This window comes from Apus apus, chromosome 21, assembly GCF_020740795.1.
Source record: "Apus apus isolate bApuApu2 chromosome 21, bApuApu2.pri.cur, whole genome shotgun sequence".
NCBI classification, from domain to species: Eukaryota; Metazoa; Chordata; class Aves; order Apodiformes; family Apodidae; genus Apus; species Apus apus.
This window is the reverse complement of record NC_067302.1, coordinates 6,534,996-6,550,175: the sequence shown is the minus strand read 5'-3', so window position 1 is coordinate 6,550,175 and position 15,180 is coordinate 6,534,996. Positions and strand designations below refer to the sequence as shown.

Below are 15,180 nucleotides of genomic sequence, written 5' to 3'. Positions count from 1 at the left end.
GCACCCAAAGTTATGGTCACACAGAAATATGGTACCACAAACTCAAGCAGCTGACAACAAAATGAAAGAACGGCAATGTTGCTTTTATTCTTAGAGCTTTGTTATTATCTTTATTCTTAACCCCGAATCACAACTTACCATCAATATTGAGCATCATCTTCCACATGGCAGGCCGAACAGACTGATGGAATCCAAACCAGACCTCCCTACCCCCCCCCAAGGGGTGATCATAGCCTTCTGGAGCTGAGAAAAAGGAGCGGCCCACAGGGGTATACCTGGTGAGACAGACACACACACCTTTATGCTCTTGCTTTCCAAGAACTCTGTAACTCACAGCATTATTATTTTTTCAATTTCGTGCACCAGGAATCTGTGCCTAGAAACAAATGTAAACAAAACACTGAATGCTGCCATTCCCACTGCGTGTTTTTAAATTTAAACAGAACATTTACCAGTTTTAGCAATGCACAACCACTTTGTTTTCACAACAAATCAAGAACTAAGTTATCTTACCCTTTCTCATCTGTCTTCAAAAACCTATAGTCTCTATCACAGCAGACTCTGTACAACAGCACTGCATACACTGCAACTGACCCTTAAATACCATTTTGCATGTTTGCATTTGAATCCAATGTACACTGAGAGAAGGGAGTATCTATAGTGGAAACAAAGAACCAGGTAAGTTCCTCTCTCAGGCTGAAGGCAGCTGCTCAGGAACCTCCACACCTCTTCACATCTGTAATGCACAGACCTTAGCACAGATGTTACCATCTTTCCTGTTTCCTTAGGATCCCGGGTAGCTGAGCAACACTGGCTGCCAGAAAACCACAAGTCATTTTTTTTGCGTGAGATACACCCAATGCAAACCAGCAGTGCAAAGCCAGCTGGCTGTCCAGAGCCATCAAGCAAACTTCAAAAGTAACTTTAATTGACCAAATAAGGCAAAATTAATTTGGCCTTCTCTAACATTTCAGGGTTCTGAGACAGAGTAACAGACTTTGCTAGGCCAGGTCTCTAGTCCCAGCTGTGTATTTAAAACACAAGAAACACACACCATTGATGGGTCTACCAATGAATTAAGATGCCTCATGCTTCCAGACAGTCACTACCATCAAGTGTGAGATGTTCAGCTCAACTTGAGCAGAAGACATGAAAGCAGAGCTGCAGCATGCTGTGATCTCCCAGCAGTTCAGTTAAGGCCTGTAAGTCTCTCCTGTTCTTGATCTTTTCAAATACACCACCTGCTCTGGAGTTTAAAAGTCTACAGAAACACAATTAGCTCCAGTCTCCTCAATTCAGCTAACCAGCTGCTCTGCAGAAGGGGAAGGATCCGTTTTTCTTTTCACCTGTGGACAAACAGGGATGAAGGTCTCCCAGTGGGGATACTTCAGGTTAAGACAGACTGCAGGAAGACAGTGAACCTACTTCATGGAGGGGAGGTGTCGTAGCACCACATCGACAGCATGAACAGGGTTAGTGCTGATAGGTTTGTCTAGTTCCAGAGGCTCAGGCAAGGTTCTTCCTGTCAAAACTTCATGCAGCAAGTGCCAGCTCACCCGAGAAACAAACTTTATTGACACTTTGAAGGGACGATCTTTTCCACCTTCTCCTGGTAATGTCACATCCAAATCCACCTGGGTAGGGAAGGAAAAAAAAAGCAGCTGAGGGGTTTAATCTGGTAGCCTTGAGTTTCCACTCCTTCTCATAACTGGGCCAGAGACTCAAGAACTCAGCTATTTAGGACACAACACATTTGATAAAAATACATCATTAAATGCACAAAATAAAGAGAACTGGGTCCTCACTAAGCAGAAGAGGATCATGTAACATTTCCTCTTGAATTAGAAAATGCTTCATTCCAGAGAAAGCGTGGTTAGATTATTTAATAGCACCTCACTGTAAGGTAATGTCTTACAGCCTGGTACTTAACAGATTTTGCTGTAGAAAAAGGCTACTAAATCCTAGGGGAGATTCTGGTGCACCTGTCACATGTGCATTTACAGACATGGGAATTTGCAGAAAACACACTCGCAGGATTCCATTCCAATATAGATACTGTATGAACTTTCAGCAGTATTAGAAGTTGCGTTTGTTTCTTTTTCTTTCCCAAGAAACTGTTACAAATACCATTTTTTTCTGCAGTTCTTACCCCAGTAGTGGCCACAGGAAGCGGATTGGCTGTATAGAGGCTTCTTTTCCCATCATAAACTGGTCTACGGTCCCCAAATATTGTCACTTTAAAATGCTGCACCATTGAATCCACCACCTCCCTAGAAAAGTTGATATTTACATTGAAGATGTTTCCAAAGAAGTATCAGCCTGGAACAGGCTCCCACATACCCCGTGTTTTGCTGAAGTAGTTTCAACAAACGTATTATTCAAGTGAATTACAGACCTCCCACTGACACTAGAATAAGGTGCTTCACATACTTCAACTGAAATAACAGATAAACACTACAGAATAAAATCAGAATCAATCCAAATGCTCAAACACTGGAAAATATTGGTACGGAAAGTTCCAGAAATGACTGAGACCTTTGTATAACCTTTACGACACAAAGCAAGGACACTGAACTCAGAGGAAACCCACAAGCTGGTTCCATGGACAGGAGTTTTGAATTCTGCCTACATTGTATATAGGAATTAGGTATGCTAATCAAAAGTCTTAGCTTGAAGTCCTCAATAATCTGAGTTTTCTATAACAAAATCAAGTAAAAGCCTGATCAAAGCTCCACACAATTGTACATTCTCTTTATTTTAAGTTGATAGCAATTAAAAAAAATAGTCACCTGTTATAAGCACTAAAATCACACTTGAAAAAACACCATAAAAGTTTCATCTTATATAAAAAAGAGCTTATTGATACAAGCAGTGTAAGTATCAATTCCATAGAGTTTTTTGCAATATCCCCAACTGAAAGATGTCTTCAGGCTCTGAATTCTTTGGGGATTCTTTGTGTTTCAGTGGCACAAAAGCTGTATCTTACCTGATACATTATCATTCCTTTATTCTACAAAAATTACACACTTTTCTTCTTAAGCACATGCAAATGAGCATCCTTGCAAAGCAGCAGCTCACGAGTTCACCATTTCCTGACCAGGCAATATTAACCTAAAGTACTTCAGGAAGATGATAAACATTGACTTCCTCTTCAAGCAAGATTAGTAGCAGCACTTTCACCTCTCCCTTGGGGAAAGGGAAGAGAAATTCTCCATTTCACAGTTCTTTGTTAGTAAACTCTGACCCCAAACCTCTTCACTGGCTAAAAGCACATCCACATACTTCAGCATGTTCAAAACACCTACTTAGCACTCAGCAGTGCTCCTGCATGAGCCCATCTTCTCTGAGATCCCCTCTGCACAGGTGCCCTGCTCCCTTCCAACACTGTGCATGGGTAAGCATGCAAAAACCCCATTTGCACAAGTGCCAGGTTGTTGACACATCACTTGGGACACAAGAAGGGCAGGAAAGTCATGAGAAAGGTTTAGGGAGAAGGCAAGAGGCTCTGTACAACACAGCTCCTCGCTGGAGCTGGCTGCCACAGCCCTGCTGCTCACCTCACACCTGCAGCACATGCCACACGTGGGAAACTGAACACACTCGAGGTTCTAAAGCCTCCCTACAGCCACAGGATAACCAAGGTGCAGGGGAATTTAAAAACAAAACAGCACATATTCAGGAACTAACCCTGCTTATCCCAAATACAAGCGTGCAGACAGGGTGTTAAGTCAGAAACTATTTCAGAAGAGCTGAGTCTGTGCAAATCCACCAACTTCTTAGCAAGAATTGTCACAGCATGCAAGAGAGGGAAAAACACATTTCTAAGGGAAATTCTTCAAAGCAGGTATTTCAGTACACTAAGTTCAATTTAGCCTAATGAAAGCCATTCTTCTCTGCATAATCCACAGCATGCTAGTCAAATTTATTTATTCGGCATAATATATCCTTTTATTGGGCTCATTTATACAAGCTCATGCAGTTTTTAATGTAACATCTGCCACATTTTTTACACACATTAAGGTTGGTAAAGCAGTAGTATTTTTAAATAACCAATTTCACAGTTCCCTACTTTGAAAGATACAATATGCATGTGAGATTTACCCTCAGCTTTCAGATTTTAAACAACATCTTATATTAGGACTCATAATTTACATACTCTATTTGCTCTCAAATCTGAAAACTAATTTAGTCCTTGATTTGAAAGTATTTGACTATTAAAGCAACTCGTTTGGTTTGCTGTGTTCAATTAGTCTTCTCCCTTTATCTTGACAAAAACCAGACATTGCTTTTACCAGTTGCTAACACAGAAAGGAAAAGCAAAACAGTGTCTGTGCTGGCAGAGCAGAACCTTGACAACCTCTGGACAAAGTTACACCGCATCTGAACCACACCTATACTACATCAACTACATTTATGAATGAGAAGCCTCAAAAAGCACTTAAAATTAACTCCAGTCTATAAAAAGCACTTCTGGGGAACAACCAGCCCTCACAGGACCTGACCAAAGCCAAAAGCAGTAGTTAGATACTCAGACTCACAAAAGGTATAAGAAGTTGTCTCTGTTGCAGAGACTCTTCAGGAAACTGTTACTGGTTAGGTAAGCAAATATTGATCATTTCACACAGAGTTACTTTAAAAACTCAAACCAAATGCTTTTGCCTCTCTCCACATCAACTGAAGACACAGCATTTATCTGAAGCACAACCAAGTAAAACAAGCTGTGAGAAACACCCATTTTGGTTTTGGAAGCACACTTGGAATTGTCCTACAAACAGGACCATGAAAGGGATTTTTTTTTTCTTTTAAACAAAATATAGTTGCTATTTGAAAGCAACTTATTTCAAATTCCCCATTTACAAGCATTTGTAGTTCCTCCCACAGTTATGGAAAGAACTAACAATAAAGAATCACAAATAGCTAAACCTAATCCAAGTGCTATGGCCACCAAGGTCTGACCCACTTCACAGCATCAGGGCACAGCCAGGCTGAAGAGCCTCTGTACCCACCTCACAAATGGTTGTGAGAACTTGCCCACAGGTCTCCATAACAATGTTTTTAAGTACACAGATTTTAAGTCCATAGAGACTGTATTTACTTCAGTAGGTCTCTCCGTTGCTTAAAAATGTCAGTATTGGTATCATTTACAAGACAAATTTCACCTTCTTACCTGTTCACCCTCCGAGGACACTTATCTGGTTTGATATCCACCTCATAGAGGTAGACATCAATCTTTGGGATTTCAACTTGGAAGCAGTTGGCCAGCAGTTTAATGGGTTTGCCCATGGTGCCATAGCCAGGACGTCTGGGCACCATGAGCAGGGGCTGCGCCCCGACGGGTCCTGCCAAAGAAAGACATGTCACAGGTTAGGAGCTGAGCACAACAGACCAGCTGTGCTGCAAAGGTACCTGCTGTACTTCAGCAGCTTAAAAACCATGCAAGGCTTCTTGCATTTGCAGGTACACATACTTGTCTCCCACCGAGACTTCCTAATGCACTCCTTTTTTCAGTCCAAGGCAACTTCCTGATCTAAATCCCAGGACACCCGATCACCTGTATATTAGAGATGAATACCCACAGCTGCTCAGAGAAACAACCAACAACTGCAGTAAGAGCTGGGTATTTTGAAAGTTAACTAAAAACATACGTCTAGTAATGTATGTTACAGTCTGTTACAGCCTCACCTGGTTGTATCTTTAATTTACTTTGCATCATTTAAATGAGAACCCTCAGTTCAAGACCTGGGTGACTCATGCCTCACAGAACCAAACACAGTAATAAAGACAGGCAACTTTCAAGAATTTCTGCTGGTATTTCCACTTCAAAATATCTCTGCCCAGTCAAGAAACAACAACAAAACCAACAAGCTTTGTAGCCTGAGTTTTAAAAAGTTACTCATGGTACAAATGTCATGATTTACAGAGCATTTGATTAAGTTAGTTAAAAGTTCTCCCCCCTACTCCTACACAGTGACGCAGACCACAATTCCAGCCCACTCATTTTCAGAGAAAAGATAAAATGTCAAGGGCTGGTAAAAATGTCTTATTTGCCTTCTGATTGATCTCCACCATTCCTGGAAAAAAAAAATATTAAAAAATCACATTATCTTGAAGGAAACTGTGTACTGAGAATAGGTGAACCTCAAAGTGAAGTTCCACTGTAACATTTGTTTGTCTGGCTCTACCCAGAAACCTACCAAAAACTTCTGAGTGGGCTTGGCTTTGAGCCATGAGGCAAAACAAAAACATCAAACAAGCATCATTTAAAACACCCTCACAGACCATGTTTATGCAAAACTTGTTCTAAGCATCTGTCCTCTTCTGCTTTTTCTTCCCTTTAATACTGTCATACAAGTAAGAGCAGCTCTACAATTTACTCTAGATATATTTTCAGAATATAAGCATATGCAAAAAGCTACTACTAAACATTTGAGTGACATAAATGACTCAATAGCTTATTTTAATATTATAAAGACATGCCAGGGTTTATATTTAGCTGGTATCTGTAGGAAATGCCAGCAAAAGCGCTCAAATAAAGAGAAGGTTAAAAGATTCCTGATCTGGTCTGGTCTGCCCTGTCTTCCCCCACCCTGTTTTTTAAAATCATGTAAAATCAGTTGCTAAAATCCATAAGCACAGAAGGAGGAGTCAGTGTGAAGACAATCTTCATGAAGTTTAAGTGAAGTGCCTTGGAGCAGGGAAATACAGTATGGCTGAAATCTGTCAAGCTGCACTAAGTTGAACTTTTTAACTGAGCACTCAGCTATTGGAGAAGAGTTAAACCCCTTTCTGGGAATGCTGTCCTGGTATTGACCCCTTTGCTTGGATTAACAGAATCCCAGTGATCAGCTGCACAGGGGCACAAACCTGAAACAGGCATTATCTTCAGTGAGTGATACAGGGCAGGGTCAGCAAGGAAAGGCCTTGTCCAGGGCCAGCAGGGCTCCAGGCTCCACTCCCTGCAAGCAGGGGGCACCACCCAAGTGAACACCCCTTGTGGGACAAAGGCTTTTTCAGCTGAACCATGATGCACAGCCCCCCAGGAGACAGCTCATCCTGGAGGAAGTCAGAACTCAGATTTTGGCACAGAGGAATTAAGTGACCAACAAATGAGTAAGTGCAGAGCTACACAGCACTCAGGAAGCTGCTCTTGCCACTATCTCATTTGATACACACGCTCCCTTGGACAACCTAAAAATGTGTGGGTCAGCACCCGGTTCTGCTGTCACTGTCCAAATACACTCCCACCCACTCACAATACCCTGCTTCCAACATACACTCCATTGCCAGATCTCACGTTGTGAGCGTCTGTGTCACTGGCTGCAAACCTGTGACTCAAACCCCAATAAACTATCAGTACCAAGCGAGGAGCTCCAGGGGCAGCTCCTGCTGCTGGATCCTACCCGTGACTCCCTCAGCCTCATGCCTGAGTCCTGTGTCAGGAGAATGGAAACACACCAACCAAAAATACCAGTAGTATTATCCTAAATAGCCCAGAATGGCTGTGACTGGCAGACTGATTCCTTCATGTTATTTAACCACTGCTAAAACAAAGTCCTTGCGGTTTTAAAACCTTTGCAAAAGCAGGGCCTGGCCCCGCAGCCACGGAGGAGCCCCCAGGAGAGGAGCAGCTCTGCACTCTGCAGCTGCCCACAGGAGACATTTACAAGGAGAATCTTCTTCGTGTTTAAGAAACTATTAGTGCTCTGTCATTATAGCTCAAGATAGATACATATACTTAATGTGCTTCTAACAAATCCAAGAAACACCATAAAACAAATGTGTTCAGCATGCCAGGACAGCAGCCAGTTCATAAAACCAGATAAGGAAAGTCCCCAGCGTTGGCAGTCACTGCTTTATAAGAGAACAATGAACACACAGGCAGGAACTAAAACTGATGCTTCAGCCAGATTCTTGGAAAGCTTTTACATTACATTTCAAGGAGATACAAGATTCACCACTGAGTATCATGAAGCTCCTGAATGTACAGTTGCTCATTGGAAAACATACAGGAAAAAGCTGCAGAGGAAATATTTAACTGCATTAAATCAGGAATAGCACAAAGCAGGAAAAAATTCTCTTCAGGACTTTAAGTTGTATCCATTTATAAATTACTGATCATAGCATTTGTGGAAGTGGTTATTTATTAACATCTTTCAGCAATGTTTGGAAGACACTTTCCTCACAAGTGGATGCTCAATAAGCAGGAGCAACAGAGCCATGTCCCTGCAAAAGAGTCTAGTATCAAACCAGGTAAGTTCCAACTCCTCCATTTCCCAGCAGCCCCCAAGGACTACATTTTGCTCCCAGCCATCACTGCCACCTTTACAGCAAGTGTCTCCAATACCTGTTGTGTTTCATGGGATTTACCCCATTATATCCCCCAGGGACATACAAGACATTACTGCTCCAGCCCTGGCCTGTGACCTGTGCTGGCTGCACAGGCTGCACCACACATCAATAACCTGTGTCCCACAACCATGTGGCTCGTTGATGGGAGGTGAAGATATTTTAAAGTGCTTTGCTGATACTTAATCCAGTATTTCAACAAAACCCCAAGGAGATGGAAAAGGAACTGTCACTTTTAGAGAGCTCACTCACATTTCCAAATGTTAAAAAAGAAATTTCCTAAAATTGAGTAAGTGTATTGTTTATGTTAATGGTTTAAATGAGCCCTGAATCAGAACCTTTTATTCTGTGGAATTAGAGGCATTCTAATAAGATTAAACACAAGCAAAATGGACTGTAATTTCTATGGCAATGCAGGCAGCAGTGCAGCCCACAGCTGGCGGGCATCCAGAGCCAGGCTTGGATCTACCTAGCAACCAACCGAGCCCTGAGCGGAATAAAGCCTGAACAGAAAGAGCACAGAAACCTGCACATACCTTCAACAAACCATTTTACAGACAATTCCAGTTTTTGGCATGGAATACAGCTCTACAGCATGAAGCAAAGCACTGATTTCTAGTGAGGTGCTAAGAGAAAATACAGATTTTCTCACATGATCCTTCCCCTACAGAACGAGGCACCAGGATCGAGCTTCCAGCAAAGAATTATCCCCTTTCCTACTGTGGGCTTCAGCTTTATGGAACCAAAAACTATTAACAAATGATTACTTAATAGTTTTATTTTTGTTTATAAAACAGTTCTAAATCTCTAACTGAATGGGTGACTGGACAGTGTTAAACATGAGGGAGAACTTAACAGGTAAAATATTTTAACTCTGGCTCAGTCACAGCAGACAGATCCTGTCCTCAGGCACAAGCTCTCCATGGAGGGGGAGGATAGAAACCATTCCCTTTCAGAGGGCCCCAGGACACAGAGGCCCAGCCTGTGGAGCTCCAAGAAAACTCTATCACTACTGAAAAATGAGTTAATTCTAGATTTAAAAAAAAAAAAAAAAAAAAAAAGGTAGGGAAGATGATATTCAAATTTTGGTTTCCACAATCAAGCTCCTTCCTTCTGCCAGAAATCATGAATTGCCTCATTTCTGCAGCAGCAGCCTTGCTGGGTGGCATTACATTATTTATGAGTAATGCAATCCACGTTTTCTAAGCATTCCTACTCCAATTTAGGCTGGTGGGGTTTGGTTTGATGTTGTTTGGTTTCTTTTTGTTGGCATTTTGTAAGGTTTCAGATAAGTCATGTTAAAACTCATCAGAAGGCAACATTTTGATGCCATGCACAGTGACAGCCAAATGCACAAGTAAATACTAGTGTGCTGAGTTCTTCTAGCCTAACAAATCTACAGAAAACCCAGTGAAGTGTTTGGGAAACATCTGCAAGATAATAAATGCTTCTGACCCATTACAAAAAAATCTATTAATGAAGAACTTTAAGCTCAAAAAAGCAGCTTATGCACACACTGTGAAGTGAATGCCCAAGAACTCCAGGAGAACAGAACCTGACAAGCCCCACAGACACTTTTTCCTTGCAGGTATTTCCACAGACCAACACCAGGAAGGCAAACCACACAAGACACCACTTTCTGCCACCAAAAGGAACCTCTACCAACAAGTACTTGCACTTATGCTAAAAAACCCCAAAACTTTATATTAAAATATGTAATTCTTAATGCAGTAATTTTTATTTTCAATGTATTTTATTTTATTTATTTACTATTTTGAAAACTACACCATTCCTCCCTCACACTAACTCTGAACTACTGCTATGGAGAGAGCAAACCCTGCTGTCCAGCTGCTGCTATTCAGGTTTCAAAGTTAAGATACAAGCAATTCCCCTTTTTCCAATTTACTGTCTGAAAAATGCCTATGAGCAGAGCAGCAAGATCTGAGACACAGCCATGTTACTCAGTTTAGAACCAAGCTGTCAGAAAGCCCCTGCAAAATAAAACAGTTTAAAGCAGTTACTAAACAAAAGTTCTTTAAACATAATGCTAAAACTAACGTGACATGCTAACAAATGCGTGAACAAAATCAAAAGCAATAAATTAATGATGAACATCCATCTTTTCAGAAAACTGCACTAGAGCACCAAAAAAAAAATAAATGAGAAACTATGAAGAATATCAAGAACAAAACTGACTCACAGCCAAGTGCAGCATTTTCTTTAATTAAGAGGCAAGTGCTTTGCATGAGAGCCACTTAAAAAATCTCATCTAATGAGGGAGAAAAATTGCTTCAAGGTCTCTGATCACTTGGGGAGTCCTGCTCACTGTGACTTCTCACTCCAAACTCCCTGCAGGTCCCAGGACTATCAGCTGGATGTTCAGACCATCCAGTGAAGTTGCAAAGCCCAGGTGCAGGAATCACTGGAGCTGGACAGAGCAGGAGCCTGTGCCTGGATCCAGGTGGTGTCTGAACACACACCAGGGGCACTGAAAGGCTCCTCAGCTGTGTGGCCTCATCACTGCTTTGCTTTTCTACTGGAAATCAGCTCAGGAAATACCTCAACACCTCCATGGCTACAGAAATAAAGCTGCAAGGATGAAGCAATTTGTAAAGTTCACACTGTGAGTCAAACAGCTTCCACTGCAACCCCAGAGGAAAAGTCCCACTGTAACTCCCATCCCACGTGTCCTGGAGCAGAGTAACTTTTGAGGGCACTTATGATTCATTCCCCTTCCCCTCCTCTACCCCACCCACAAAAATGTGACTTGTAATGGTCCTCCCAAATCACTCCTCTCAACAGAGAACAAGAAAAGCAAATTCTCAGAATCTTATCTGCCCAAAGTTTGTACAGACAAGCAAAGAAAAGATTAAAGATGTCTGTAAGGACTTCAGTCAAAACATACCAGAGCCCAGACAGCCCCATTTGACACTTAACACAAAAAGCAGTGAACTCTGAAGGACAATTTATGAAATGTGAATGAAGACATACACAGCACTCTGACTTCACTCAGTTAAACCACAGAGCATCCTCAGCTCCTCCTGGTTTAATGCACCTGTTGGAAGTTCACCTGACACTCTCCTGGTGGAAGTGTGATGCATAACACCGAATTCAATCCATTACCCAAGAGCTGCTTTTACTTTCCTTCACCTTATAACAAGGAGCACTGTATTGCTGTTTCTCAGTTTACTTGATTTCACCATAACTTCACCTAAAACGTCCTGACATACACTTCCATCCTTTACTCCAGGTATACTCACAGCCATAACTTTGTTTCCCCACTTAATGCTGGAGACTCTGCTTCTTCTGTCCCTTATTTTTCCCTCAAACACAGAAAAGGAACAGTGCCTCAATGTCCTTCTTCCTTTTATGACAGAACTCCAACCCCTATTTGCTTCACCACGGATGGTTTGTTACCCTCCTGTACCAGCACTAGTGCCTGATGGCCAAGCAGTTCCCTGAGACACGGAATGTTAATGAGGAACTTAATGCTCCCTCATTACCCAAGAGGTGGTAGGAAACACCCACCAACCTGAACTGAGCACCTGGGGGGCTGAGCCCCCAAGGAGCTCTGCCTAATGGCTCGTCTTGCTGAAATTTAACGTTACATCCTAGAAAGACGTAAACTCACCACAAACAAAACCTGAAGTGTTCACACGCTGTTCTTGCAAACCTATTTTTTATCATAAGACACCCAGAACTGCACCAGGCTGCAATTGAAGTGCACGTAACACACACAGACCATGGGCACAGCACCTGAATCCCACCCAACTGCTAAAACCCAGCATCTTCCAACCCCACCCCATTAAGGAAGGACATTCCTTAGGCAACAAGTTTTTCCAGCCAAACCCATCACTAACTTAAATCTCTGTTTCAGTTACAGAAGTATCTGCAGGTGAAGAGACGAAAGCTCAAGCTCTGCGCGGACACCCCCGCCCCCCGCAGCGCCAGGAAGGGCGCCCGGACCTTCCCTTCGCGCCCAGCTCGGGCAGGAACCGAACCCTGCCCGAACCCGGACTCTCCTTCCACTTTCCTGTCAGACCTGAAGAGAAATTCTTTCGATCAGCTGAAGCAGAGGTTCCTCCTCCGCTCCCAAAACAGGTCATGGACACCAGGCGCGTTTCCCTTCTGGAAGGATCAAAGGACCGAGGCGAATCCCTCTCGGTCTGGGCTCGGCTGCCGCGCAGGGCCCCGGGGCACCGGGATCCACCCTCACATGCCAGGGCGCGGGGACCGGCGGCGGCGGCTCCGTGCGGGGCGGGAGGGGCTGCCCGGGCCCGCCCCCCGCCCCACCGGGCCGGCCGGGATCCCGGCGCCGCCGCCGCAGGCACCGGTTACGCAAGCGGCCGCGGCCGGGAAACCCGCTCACGAAACGCAAGAAACGAATTCTCTCCGATCTCCGGCCCAGGGTCACGGGCAGCGGAGCGGGGCGCGGCGCCCGGCTCGCCCGGTCACCGGAGCGGGACCGGAGCGGTTCTCCAGGCCCCCCCCCGCGCCCCGCCCGGCCCCCCGGCAGAACCCACCGGGCCCGGCCCCGCTCCTGCCCGTCGGGCCAGGCCGCTCCCTGCGGGAACCGGAGGGCGGAGGCGCGGCCGGCCCGGGCTGCAGGCCCCGGCCCCGCTCCGCCCGCCCCGCCGCCGCCGCGCTCACCTGCGCTGCCGATTTCCATTCATGGAGCTGGGCGCAGCCGCTGGGGCTGCGGGCTCCGCCGCTGCGCTGCGCCGGGCGCGGCCCGCCCGCTCCCCCCGGGCCGCTCCCGGCCCGGCCCGTCCCCTCGGGCGGCGGCGGCGACCGGAGCCCCCGCCGGAAGTTGCGTGGCCGCCCCGGCTCGCGCTGCCGCTCTGCCCCGCCGCGCGCGCCCCAACCGCCGGAAGCCCCGCCCCCGCGCGCCGGGCCGCGCGCCCTCTTCCGGGGGCGGAGCTTCCGGGGGCGCGCGCGGCGGGGCCGGGCGGGGCCGGGGGCGCGCGCGGCGGGGGCACGAGCACGAGGCGTTGCCCGGCAACAGCGCGGGAGCGGCGCGAGCCCGGCGGGGCGGGCGGGGCGCGGGGCGCGGGGCACCGGGACACGGGGCACCGGACACCGGACAGCGCCTCCCGGGAGCGGTGCGAGGGCACCTGACACGCGCACAGAACTGAGCGAAACCCCCGACACGCGCATCATCCCTCGGCGTTCCCGTCACCGGCAGCGCGGGCATCAGGGCCTCTGCTTGAAGCTCCAGTTGCAGGAGAACCTCACGTCCCTGGCGCTGATGAGCACAGACCGCGCATCACCGGATCAGCACCAATTCAGAGCATCCTCTGCCCTTGTCTCAGGTGTTGGCAGCGTTTTCGGTGGCGTTTAGTACCAGCGTGTCACAGACTCGGAGCACAAACTGTCACCGAACAAGCAGAGGGTGGAATGAGCCAAGCATGGGGCAGGTAAGGCAGCTGCACCTGGCCCAGCGCTGGGCCGGGCTGGGCAGCCCCTCGCTCCGTTCTCTCTTCCCCTGAAACGTCATTTTTTTTTTGGTTAAGAACAGGATATTGAGACCTGTGCCGGCAGGTCTGAGCCGGCTGCTTGCTGGGAAGAAATCGTGTCACCTTTGCTGCGGTGAGAAGGGCACTCATCAGAAGAACTGGAACTTTGGGGCAGCAGAAAAGGAGACTGGGATTCAGAATCCAGATGGGTTGTTAAGAATGACCACACTGCAGACTGCCAGCTACGTTAGTCTTCTAAAATGGTTAAGTTGAAGTTATCAGGCACAGTAAGGATTCTAAACCCATGCAAATTAGAAGTAAACCTCTAGAGCATTTGCTGGACTGAAATCCTGAAAGGGAAGGGGAAATGTGATCACCACGATGGAGCAGATACAGGGGAGGAGGACACCCCTGCGGGGCACACAGCTCGGGGCAGCTGGGGCTGCTGGAACCAGAACCAAGGGCCAGGGCTCAAATGCCCATCGGGACATTTGAAACCAAGGACTCCGACCTGCTTTCCAGGCCTTCAGACCCAGAGGTTTCTGTTAAACCTCTCCCACAGGAACAGCCCCCTTGGAACTGGAAAAGCAAGAGGAATTTGATAAAAGTGCTGTTAAAAGCAGCAGGAGGAGGATGTGTGCAGGAGGGTGCTCAGTTCAGAACCCGTGCTGTGTGCTAGTTGAAGCAGGGAGCACACACAAGCTTCCTGAAAATTGCTCAGCATTATTCAAAACCCCACAGTTACAGCTCAGCTGCTAAATAATTAATCCCCTAAAGATGTGTCCATACATGTTTGTGAGGTAAAGCACAAGCAGATCCAAACCATCCAGAGGATGGCAAACAACCTCCAGTGCTGGACCCCAAGACACAACCATAAGCTGTAGGATATTTACAAGGAATTCCCACACTGGAAAGTGTAAAATGTGACACAGCACAGAAACCCAGAGGATCAAGCTTAACCCCAATCCAAAAGGGCCTTTTGCAGCCCTGAAGCCCACGACGTGGCTGGGGAAGCAGCAATTTCCATGTTGTGCTTCTGATACCGAGTAACTCAGAGAGCTCAAATAAAGTAATTTCTCAGATGGATTCACTTAAGTGCTTCTCTCCTTGAACTGAAAGCTGGGAAGTGAGACCTGCTGGACCCTCTACAGCAGCTCCAGGCAGCACCTCACTTGTCCCCAGCCCGTCCTCAGGCTGCTCATGGACCTTCCCCAGGCAATCTGACTCAGGAGTGTCACCCCAACATGTTCACATTGCTTTTATTTAGGTCTTCTGCCAACAGTTACAGGGTAACAGACACTTGGGACTGCAAAGTCAAAAGTTGCAAGCAAAAATCAGGACCAAGGCAAAAAAAAAAAAAAAAAAAAAAGCACAAATG

At 46.0% G+C, this 15,180-nt stretch overlaps 1 protein-coding gene across 2 annotated transcripts in view; it reads right to left on the bottom strand.

Moving 5' to 3' along the window:
- Positions 1–13,179, bottom strand: part of LOC127393212 (protein argonaute-3) — a 29,569-nt gene extending 16,390 nt beyond the window's left edge. For both annotated transcript variants that reach the window (XM_051638104.1, XM_051638105.1), the window contains exons 1-5: positions 12,997–13,179; positions 5,168–5,339; positions 2,150–2,270; positions 1,426–1,634; positions 139–275 (exon numbers count right to left, since the gene is read on the bottom strand). In XM_051638104.1, coding sequence (XP_051494064.1) covers positions 139–275; positions 1,426–1,634; positions 2,150–2,270; positions 5,168–5,339; positions 12,997–13,015 — 658 coding nt within the window. In that variant the 5' untranslated portion in view covers positions 13,016–13,179. The remainder of the gene's footprint in view (positions 1–138; positions 276–1,425; positions 1,635–2,149; positions 2,271–5,167; positions 5,340–12,996) is intronic.
- Positions 13,180–15,180: the final 2,001 nt, after the last annotated feature.